Source organism: Biomphalaria glabrata, chromosome 17 (genome assembly GCF_947242115.1).
Source record: "Biomphalaria glabrata chromosome 17, xgBioGlab47.1, whole genome shotgun sequence".
Classification (NCBI taxonomy): domain Eukaryota; kingdom Metazoa; phylum Mollusca; class Gastropoda; family Planorbidae; genus Biomphalaria; species Biomphalaria glabrata.
Window position 1 is genome coordinate 2,248,200 of NC_074727.1, and position 11,616 is coordinate 2,259,815.

Below are 11,616 nucleotides of genomic sequence, written 5' to 3' on the forward strand. Positions count from 1 at the left end.
TCCCCCGTACATACATACAGCAACGGAAGAATAGACAAGGGGGTCGCGATCCACAGGTTGAGGACCCCCTGATGTAGAGGATGAATTGATATAATTAGATCCATTATGCAGATTATATTCGTTCTTTTTCGGTCTATAGTTTTCAAATGTTTTTAATGGTTCATCTATTTTTGTTATATTCGTTAATATTCTTTCTGCTTTCCAATTGAAAGACATTTCTAATGTCCGTGCAACGATTTGGACTTTAGTGCTAATCAATTATTCGCTACAAATTAACTGTTAAAGGATTTTTTTAAAAATACACAGGACACTAATTCCACACAAAGTTTCTTTTTTTTTCAGTACGAAAAAAATACTATTCAGTAATCTGTAGAAGCGAAGTAAGGTAGTTACTATCCGTAATATAATGTAGATATTTCGAGTTAGATAATACATTTAATAAACAGCATTATATTCTTATTATAGAGTGTATTCAATTTATTATATTACTATGTAATGTTTTTAGAAATCTTACTGTCAATGATTGTTTTTTTTTTTTTCTTGCCAATGAAAAAGAAAAGCTTCTTTGAAAATCTCAATGTTTCAATTTTCTGATTACAGAAGTGTCCTTAAAAGACCAACAAAGACTTGAAATGAGTTTCACCAAAGATGTTTTCATGTTTTTAGTGGCAGCTGTTTTCTTGTTTCAAGGTACACATTAACAGTTTACGTCATAATGATTTTTTTTTGTTTCAATATGCTTGTAGGTTAATTATTATTATAGCTTTTATATAGCGCTATTTTCATGCTTATAGCATGCTCAGGGCGCTTTGGTCCAATCTCATTTGTGGACCAGTGAGGGGGGGAGGGGGTATCTAGGAGTTGCTACCTTTAGGCAGGGTTAGGTAATAACAGGGTCAGTAATAACACAACTCTGCCCGTGACGGGTGTCGAACCTCGAGCCCCCTTCTAGGTAGCCAAGCCATGCCAAGTTCAAGCGCACCTGGCCTCTTGACCACGCTTCCCACAACACAACGAACAACTGTAGTGTAGATCTCATACCTAGAGGCCTACAACTTTTTAAAGCCGTTTCTTGTCATTTTGGATTCATGTATCGTCAGGATTGAACGCAGTGGTCGTCTCATCTCAATTAAGGCTAGAACAGAAAGATTTTAATTCTCCTTTACTCCACTTTCAGTCAGAGTGCTTCAAGGTCACTCGTGGTCACCCGGAAGTACTAAGAAGCCTAGTTCATCCAGCACTGTGTATGTGTGACTTTGAGTGTGTGTGAATGCTGTTTATGTTTGCAATCTATATTACTATTGTTGTTGCAGTGATGCTGGGATGGACAATGGCTACATGGTCGTGCGGTATGCCGTTCGGTCGACTCAATAGTCCAGGGCTCAGACCCTGCCCGCTGCCATCCCTCGTCGTATCGCGGGAGGTTTGGACTTGGAAGTAGATTATCTTCAACTTTGAAGGAACATCCGAAACATGTAGAACAAATACTTGTAGTCAAACTGAATTTCCATCGTTTGGACCTATAAGTCCTATAAGTTTTTTTTATCCGATCTCCATTATTTTTCAGTCTGAAGAGATAAAACTTTACATCACGTGTGTCAAGGGAAGTATATAAAAAAAAAAGTAAATTAACCCTTTCAGACCTTGTAATCTATAGGTCATCTGTTAACGGTTAACAAGGATGTCATGTTGCCAGCACGACCAACCACCTTAACCTTTCCCTAACTAATGTCATGTACCCATTAGAGCTGGGTGGACTCAGAGGCGCCCGAAGATCCTGAAATTAAAAACCCCAGTCTTCACCAGGATTCGAACCACGGTCCCCGGTTCGGAAGCCAAGCGCTTTACCGCTCAGCCACCGCGCCTCCAAGGGCAGTATTACCGTTGAAGAAAAAATATGAGTCTAGTGGATTGAGCTGAGCCTAATCGGATTCGTTATGCTCTATGATAGAACGAGGAGGGTGTATGAACTCTCCACGTTCATATCGCTCGTGAAATGGTCATGGGAATCATGCAGAAATGATTAGCCTATAAGTGAATTAGTGAGATAAGTCGTTGATTGACCCCCATGTAAAGACCGAGTCTGTCAAGAGACACACAATTCGATTCAGTCCCCAGTGAAGTCAGTCCGAGACAGTGAGTCCAGAATGAAGCAGCACGACTCCTGGGTGAGACCAGTAGAGTTTAATACAGCAGGACCATTATGTACAGTGAAGCCTTGGTAGTTACTGTATCGTGTTGTCAGGGCCGGTCCTACAGATTGCGGAGCCCTATGCGAAACGGATAGTGCGGAGCCCAGTCTTGGTAGGGATAAGGATAAATAGTGAAAATTAAAATTTTGAATAAGAAAATAAATTCGTCTTTGCATTTTACTCATTCTTTACTAAGTAAAATATCACGGTCAAATTAACTATACGAGCCATCTATAGAAGATGGTAGTTTTCCTACAAAAAAAAAGGATAAACATTCAGATCTGATTTTTAGATTTACTATCGACTTTCAAAATATATGCCAATGACTATTGAAGTAAATTAAGTATTTGAACTTCTTGTTTGGATAAAATTCGTCTTATTATTAAGTTTCTAAATGAAAGCTTACAAAGATTTTTTTTTTATTTCGAGAATGATTGGCGTTTTCCATATTGAATGACACACCGGAATGACAATTTGGTCTGCTTTTAAGGAGATTTGTATAAGGTTCCAGATTTTAATAATTTCATTAGATTTTCATGACTTTTTCGTATATATTTTGCTATTTCTGGAGTCCTATAAAATAAGGAGGCCGTAATAACCATTTAATAATTAGTTAAAATTGTTTTCATTTAATAATTTACACCTAGAAATAACGCGGAGCCTATGAACGTGTGGGGCCCACTGCGGCCGGATAGGTTGCAGTGGCCTAAGTCCGGCCCTGCGTGTTGCCAGTTGTACAGTTTTGGCTGCAGGTTTATTAGTTATTAAAGTGTCCCGTCATTTCGCAGCAGAGTTGTCAAGTTTTTGTTTATGTTGTGTTTATAGTGTAAGCAGAGAGCTTGGTAGCGTAGCAATACATATAATCATAAATATTTCTCTTAAGATACATAAAAAATAACTATTTTGTTATAGTTTTAAAGCAAGAATAAATCATAAACAGTTTTTTTTTATAGATCTAAATAACACACTTAACAATCCTTTGTAGATATTGTCGGCCTGATGTCTACCTCATATTTACATAGATACCCACGTGACCACGCAGACCTGTGGTCAACAGGACCGGAAGTGTTCAGCGAAGACAAAGTGCAATGCGCCATGTTCTGTCAGACGAACCAAACTGAGTGTCAGAGTTTCTCTTACGACCAGCTGACCGGGAAATGTCAAATAGGTGATTCTAACGGAATTTTTAGTTCTGTCAGTGATATCTTATCTTATATAATACAGACACTACTTCAAAAAAAGAAGATGATTACTTCCTACGCGTCATGCATTTAGTCATGCATGTTTAACTAATGACCTAAATTCTGCCAAGTCACTGGTTTTCCTGGCTAATATTAAAACGAACTGTTGTAGTGTAGCTCGCTTTGTTGCGATTCCTGTTCAGTTAATCTTTATTTCAAATTAGCCATAAAAAGAATACAATTAGAGGCCAATTATTTTAAATAAAAACTTTTTTTAAAGCCTAAATTATTCTACTTTTTAATGTCAAACGTCACTTTCATTTAAGTTTCTGATATTATCTTTCCACTTTCAGAGATGCGATATAGCAAAATCTAGAATTTAAGTAGCCAGGGTGTCATGTAACCAGCACAACGACCAACCGCCTTTACTTTACCATTATTTTTACTAATGTCAGGTACCCATTAAAGTTGGGTGGACTCATGGGCATCCTGAAAATACTAAATTTTTAAATCCCAGCCTTCACTGGGATTCGAACCCGAGACCCCCGCTTCACAAATCATGCGCCTCACGACTTGGCAGCTACGCCCCCTCAGTTTTAAAGAAACAGAGCTACTTTCTGGGGCAAAACTAAACTGTTGAAATGCAAACAAAAGTTTCAAAATTCATCATTTCTATGTTATTCTAACTCTGAATAGACATCAGAATAGTAATACGACTCCTATTATTAATATAATTGTTATTGTTATTATTATTATTATTATTATTATTACAGTATTAATGTTTATTCTCTGGAACTTGTGATAGTAAGTGTACGTGTTTTGAGTGGCTGGTAATGCAGTGTGTGTGTGTGCCTGTGTATGAAATGACCAGTGGACCTTGAGTGTACATGGTTGAGTGAACAGCAGTGTGTCAGGACTGTGTGTAAAAGGAAGTCAGTTTTAGAGAACAGGTGGCTGGAGTAAAGAACATAAATAGAGACTAATAAAAGCATTGTGTTTATCGAAGCGCATTATGTTTTAGTGTCTATTAAAGAACTGCTAGGGCAGCAGTTCTCAACCTTTTAAGCTCTGCGACCCCTTTTTACAATCCCCCCCACTCTGCCGCGACCCCCCCCCCCCCCACACACACACACATACAGCAATAGAAGAGTAGACAATACCAATCCATCTTTTCGATGGTCTTAGGCGACCCCTGGCAAATGGTCAATCGACCCCCAAGGGGGTCGCGACCCACAGGCTGAGAACCCCTGTGCTAGGGGCGAGCTTCGTTAAAGAAAAACAAAATTCATTGTAGTTCCTTTAAGTAGTATCCACTGAGAAATTATAGCAATTATGCATAAAACCCTGAACCATAATCTTCAAATACAAAAACAAAATTTAATAAAATACTCTGAAAGACACAAAGATAAGGGCACACTCCTCGTCCCATACGCTAGGACAAATTTGTACAAATACTCCTTCTTCCCTAGTGCTATTATGCATGGAATGGGTTGCCTGAGCTAGCCAGTAAAACCAGTGACTTGGCAGAATTTAAGTCATTGGTTAATGGGTTCTGTGGCATTTTACGTCTCGAGAGACGATCTTTTCCCTTTGCAACTTCTTGTGTGACAAAAGAGGCCAATCCTTGATACACAGCTGCGATCGCAGGTTGTGCATATATAATTGGTTAATATGCATGACTAAATGCATGACGCGTAGGACGTAATCATCTTCTTTTTTGAAGTAACCTCTGTATTATATAAGATAAGAAGATAAGATAAATTATCTGATGATTTGGTAGGTCTGCAGCAGTAGGCCTATTTCCCTCTCTCAGGTAATGAGGATCCTATTAAGAATGCCCAGGGCTTCTAATGTGTATGTGTCAGTGCCATTGTCCCATCGGTTTATATTATTAATACTAATATTATTATCCTTATTATTTAAAAAGCGGTCTCTACATGCTTTGCTCTGGGAATAAATGTATTTGATATTATCATGTGTGTATCGTACAGTGTTTGTATAACACAGTGCACGTATCGTATAGTGCGTGTATCATATAGTGTGTATATTAAACATTGTGTATCATACAGTGTATGTATCATTCTGTGTGTGTCGTATATTGTGTGCTCCATACCGTGTGTGTATTATATAGCGCGTGTCGTATATTGTGTGCTTTATACAGTGTGTGTATCATGCAGTGTCTGTATCATTCAGTGTGTATTAAACAGTGTGTACATCATACAATGTTTGTATTAATGTAGCTTTGACCCTGACATATTTACATATTTCTAATCCCCAGGTCGTTGTGTAATTCCGTGGCCTAACAGCACAAGTTCTTCCATACAGTTCTATCAGGTGCAGCAGCCGTTATGCGAGAGTACCCCAGGCTTCAAGATGTTCACTTTTGGCAACATCAGCGCCTGCCTCTGGCTGTCTTCCTCATTTAAAAACTTCACAGATGCAAAAGCTCATTGTCAAGGTACTGCAGAAAGGTCCCGGATTCAATTCTTTTCATTCTCATTGTAAATACGTATCATTTAAGTCAATTGTTTCTTTTACAACGAGTGGTTTCCCTTTGTATATAATAGATAGAAATGTTGTCTTTGGCCAAGAAAAAGAAGAAGCAAAATTAACAGTGGCTGGTGATGTGGGAATGGTGGTATGGGTACTTTCTACTTCAGAAAAATATTGTATTTTCTTAACACACACTTGTGCTAAATTTCTGAAAATTTGCAGTATTTTTACAAGCATTGTGGGCGTTCAATAAGGGTGGTTGAAGCCTTAATCTGTGGGTGTCTTTAAAAGTGTGTGTGTGTGTGTGTGCGTATTTTTCGTGTGGCCTATGGAGGCAGGTAATGTAAAGGTCATCTGTATCTATGGCCGACGGCTTACGAAACTGTCACGAGGCCGGCACAACGACCGGCCGCTTCTACTACCGCAAGGCATGACAAGTTAATTATCTAATGGCTTAATTTGTTTTTAATTGATACTTGCTTTGTTAGGTAAAAGAAATAGTCTCGCAAAATTTTTAGCTTGATCCGAGATTGGTTGTGGGAGAAAAAAACGTGTACAAACTTTTGGGCAGACAGACACACAGACAGACACACAAAGCTTAGTTAAAAAGACACAAAGATTGAGTGGGAAGCGTGGTCGAGAGGCAAAGTATGCTTGAACTTGGCTTGGCTTGGCTACCTACAAAGGGGCTTTAGGTTCGACACCCGACTCGGGCAGAGTTGTGTTTACTAAGCCACTAAAGGCAGCACGGAAGCTATAATAATAAAAAGGCAATATAAGCTTTGTACAAAAAATGATCTTTTGTCTCTTTAGGTATGAAATCAACTCTTGCGTCAGTGAAAAGTGTGGAAAAGCTTCAACTTCTAATTAGTAGCCGAAATCAAGATGCATACATCGGACTTGATGACCTGGTCAAGACAGGGACATTTGTATGGCACGATGATGGCACTGTGTTACGAAGTGAACTGATGCCTCAAATATTTGCTTATGGTGAGTTCTCGGACAATTAGTTGTGTATTAACTTGCTTTTCAGGGGCATTGCGAGGTAACTAGTTATGGCTAAAGTGGCTTCCGAACCTGGAAGTTCCGGGTTCGAATCCTGGTGATGACGGATATTTAATTTCTGGATCTTTAGGGCGCCTCTGGGTCCACCCAGCTCTAATAGGTTCCTGAAATTAGTTGGGGAAATGAATGGCGGTTGGTAGTTGTGTTGGCCACATGACGCCCTCGTTAACCGTGGGCCATGAAAGAAAGATGAACTTAACATCATCTGCTCCATAGATCTCAGGGTCTGTAAGGGGAACGTTACTTTACTTTGACATATATTATAGCTGTGGTACAATGATCATGTATTGCAGCGGTTCTCAGCCTTTTAAGCTCGGCAACCCCTTTTTACAATCCCCCACTCTGCCGCGACCCCATTCTCACACACATATAGCAATAGAAGAGTAGACAATACCAATCCATATTTTCGATGGTCTTAGGCGACCCCTGGCGAATGGTTAATCGACCCTCAAGGGGGTTGCATTTTAGAGGTTGAGAACCCTTTGAGTGTAGAGTTTTATACTGATCAACGACACAAAGGTAATTAGATGGTATATTGGTTAAGTCTGTTGGTCACTATCAGTATTTTATTTTAATCTTTTGTAGCACTATTCCTTCCTTATATATATATTGTTATTAAAATAGTTGATGGCTTTCTTTTAGTGGATATTTAGATATATTATAAACATTTATATATATATATTAATTGTTTAAAATGTTACGGTATAGATTTATTCATCCTTTTGTTTGTCTCAGTTTATGTTGTCTCCCCTTAAACGTAATGTCCAAGAATTAAAGTATTTATTTTGATTTTTGGACGAATCCCACGTTAAATGTATTATGTCTTCTAAGCAAAGATCAGTGGCAGGTTTTTCTCGGTTCAAAAAAAAAACAACCCAGCAGTCTTAGACATTGGTGATCAGTTATCTGCGTTTCTGTATTGATTAATCTATGCCCATCACGTCATCTCAATGTGCTGTCTTTCACGACACTTGATCTATGACGGAAATGTTTGTATGGTGTGTTGCTGCTTTAAAAGCTGGATTGGAAGAATTTAAATTAATAAAATTATCAAACGTATATAATAGTAAGCTATTGCTGATAATTAATAAGGCTTAAATTAGAATGCCCTGCGCTATTATGACTGACACCGTCCCCACAACTAAAGAAGGAAAAAGTTCAAGTATTTTAATTCATAATTTGAATTTTTTTTTCGGTTTAACTACTTTGTTTTTTAACGCGCTGCTTAAAATTATTTTACTCTAAAATTATTTCATATACGCTTTTATGAAATTGTTCTGTAACATATTTGCTACACTTTTTTTTTCATTGCCTTTTAACACACGTTGGACAAGAGGCGAAGCCTTAGAGAACCCCGGGAAAGACTCCTCATTTTCCTTCTGTGTACCCATCAGCCGTCCGGGTGCCTGCCATAAAGTGACCCCTTGATAAACGGTGTTGATATTGACAGGGTTGTTAGCAGGACCGACCTTAGATTATTTGAGGCCTTAGGCCAGGGGTTCTCAACCTGTGGGTCGCGACCCCCTTGGGGGTCGAAAGACGATTTTGCAGGGGTCGCCTAAGACCAACAGAACTATGGATTACGATTTTTATAACATTATCGAAAGCGCTGTTACTTTAGAATATTTACGGTTGGGGTTCGCCGCATGGTGGGGTAAAAAGGGGCTAAAAAGGTTGAGAACCGCTGCCCTAGGCGAAGTGTATTTGTTGGCAATTTATTTATAACCTACTGGGTTAGTGTACTCCTTTAATAACATTAGGGACAATTTTCGCTATTTCTACTCTTCAGAAAAATTGTTTTGATTCTGAGGCCTAAGGCAGCTACCTAATGTACCTATGGCTAAGGCCAGCCCTGTTGTTAGGGCCCTCTTCCATCCCAATCAGTAAAATAGACGCATATCCTTGGCACCCCATAAAGGATCCTACCTTTACCTTTACCTATTCCTTGGTCTGTTGGACCGTTGAGGCACCATGGAAGATTCGTCGACCGTCTTTCTCCTTTCCTCTCTGTCTTTTGCCTTAGAACCTCTTTCAATGGTAGACCCGTCCATTCTTTTATGTTGTCCTCCCATCGCTTTCTCTGTCTGCCTCTTCTTCTTTTTTTCCTGGTACTGTTCCCTGAAGGAAGGTCTTTGCGAGCCCCGAGGATCTTGTCATATGGCCATAGATTTTAAGCATGCGTTTTTTTTAACGATAGTTAGCAGGTCATCGTGGGGTCCGATCGCTGCAGTATTCCTGTCTCTAATCTCTTGGTCTTTGATGCGGTCTTTGAAAAGATCATGTCCTCACTATTGGACGTACTCCACCTGGGTGTCAGGTTGAGGCTCAGAGGCGTTGCCGTTCTCCACCAGATGACGATTGTTTAAAAATTAGAGCTCGTATGAATAAACACAACAAGCGAAATATACAAATTACTTTAAAGTAAAAAAAAAAAAATTATCTAAAGGGAATAACTCCACGTTTACAACCGTATATCTCAATAATGTAGAGTATATGTCCATTTTATATTAAAAAATAATTAATTAGCAGCCATTAATTTACTAATCTATTTATTATCTTCTTCTTATATAATACAGACGTTACTTCAAAAAAGAAGATGATTATTAATTGATTTGTGTAATGTCTTCGCCAATGGCTAATTGTGCGGAGTTTCAGCTTGATCCGAGACAAAATGTGGGAGAAATAACGTGTTCAAAATTTTAAACAGATAATTAGAGGGAGTTGGTATAAGCTTTGTAAAAAAAAAGGATGTTATCGTGTTCCTGTTTGTGGGAATAACTAAAGCTATATTGTGTTCAAGAGTCTATACATAGTAGAACATGCCATAATGTTGTAAGTCTAACAAAAAGTGTAAGCGTATAGACTAATTAATTTTTTTAAGTTAAGCTATTGAAGTCTTATTTTAATTTTCGGTACAGTGGCGTAGCTAGGACTTTGCCATCATTTGGGCGCCTGGGCAGGAGGAGCTTGAACTCTTTGAGAGCCCCTGCATTTTGCGTAATATTTAATGTAAAACAGTCATTTGGGGGCCCGACTCAAGTGGGGGCCCGGGGGATTTTTTAAAATTCTCCCTCCATCCTAGCTACGCCTCCGTTTCGTTACCAACATGTTGAGGTAATTAGCAAAAGCTTATTGTATAATTTCAGATGAGCCCAGCTTTGGCGTCACTCCAGAGAACTGCGTCATGTACACCAAAAGCCAGCTCGCCCTGAACAATGTCGTCTGCTCTCGAGCACATTATTACGTCTGTGAAAAACAATGTTTCCAGTTTTAATTCATTGTGTTGCCTTGGGAGAGGGGGTTGGGGTAGAAGGGAAAGGAAGGCCCCGGGGGGGGGGGGGATGATGTGAAATGTAACTCTAGCTTTGGACAAATTTGTTAACAACTAGTTGACTGCAGTGTCCTTATGTTAAGCCAACTTGCATGCTACACGGTTGTGATCGTACTACGAAGAAGAAGAAAACCCGTAAGGCTGAAAGTGGGAAGAAGGGCATGGACGCGTCCACACTACTAAGTTTGACGGCCAATCGCCGTGCAGTGCTTTGAAACAACCGTGTCTTTTCAATTTGACTAAATGACTGCTATGGTTTCAGTCTATTATAAGGCCTACTAACACAAGCTATGTTTGAGTTGCTGTTTTTTTTTTCACCTGGGTATCGCCATTCTGGATTCAATTATGTTATAAGATTGTCTGAAACTTATTCTGATCTACTTATTACCCGGATGGTAGCCAGACACATTCTCTGGGGCAAAACATCAGAAGTGTACGAAATAATTCTTCTTCTTTCTGTTGATTAAATGGGTGCAAGCGGATGTACCAATAGTATTATTATTTCTGGTTCTCTATTTTACCGAGACGGTCAAGCTAATACAGCAATAAATATGCTAGGGTATTCTTTCTAAGAAATGGAATACAACTAATTTACTTTATGTTCAGCACGCGAAATTTCCACCCAAATGAAAGTCACTACATATACACTAGGCTTTTTTTCCGTAGAACAAAAAACGTGTACTATGCAAGCGGTCTTAGGAAAAACATTTTTATTTTAAAGTTTTTAATTGTTGAGATATCAGTAGACATGCTATCTACAAATAAACTACTTACTGTACAAACTGTCTTAAAGTTGTTTTTTAATAAGAGACATTATTATTTTTTAATCTGTTTGACTAATGGTCGTGCGGTTTGCGCGCTGGACTGTCGTTCGGACTTATCGATGGTCCCGGGTTCAAACCCTGCTTACTCCCATACTCCGTCGTGCTGAGGGAGGTTTGGACTAGGACGTAAACTATCTTCAACTCTGTGTAACAAAGCATTTGAAGTTAGTGTAGCCAATTGTGTTTATTGGCTGTCGTTGAAGTATTTGTAATTTATAAAGTATTTGTGGGAAGCGTGGTCGAGAGGCTAAGTCTCACTAAGGGTGAACTTGGCTTGTCTCGGCTACCTAGAAGGGGGCTCGAGGTTCGACACCCGACTCGGGCAGAGTTGCGTTTACTGAGCGCCTAAAGGCAGCACGGAAAACCAACTCCTAGATACTTAGCCTGAAAAAAAAAAAAGAAACATTACCCCTACAACATTAGGACAGTCGAGCATAGGGAAAAAGAAGTATTACCCTACCAGCTGGAGATGGCAAAGTTAATCGGGCTGCTGCTGGTTTCTGCTGGTGTCGATTTTAAATTTTCTTAGC

The 11,616-nt window shown here is 39.1% G+C and overlaps 1 protein-coding gene across 1 annotated transcript; it reads left to right on the forward strand.

The window, feature by feature from the left end:
• Nucleotides 1–616: 616 nt before the first annotated feature.
• Nucleotides 617–10,218, forward strand: LOC106067609 (uncharacterized). The gene is made up of 5 exons (XM_056016405.1): nt 617–690; nt 3,178–3,360; nt 5,652–5,831; nt 6,680–6,856; nt 10,078–10,218. The coding sequence occupies exons 1-5, from the start codon at nt 633–635 to the stop codon at nt 10,203–10,205; spliced, it is 726 nt and encodes a 241-aa protein (XP_055872380.1). The 5' UTR covers nt 617–632; the 3' UTR covers nt 10,206–10,218.
• Nucleotides 10,219–11,616: the final 1,398 nt, after the last annotated feature.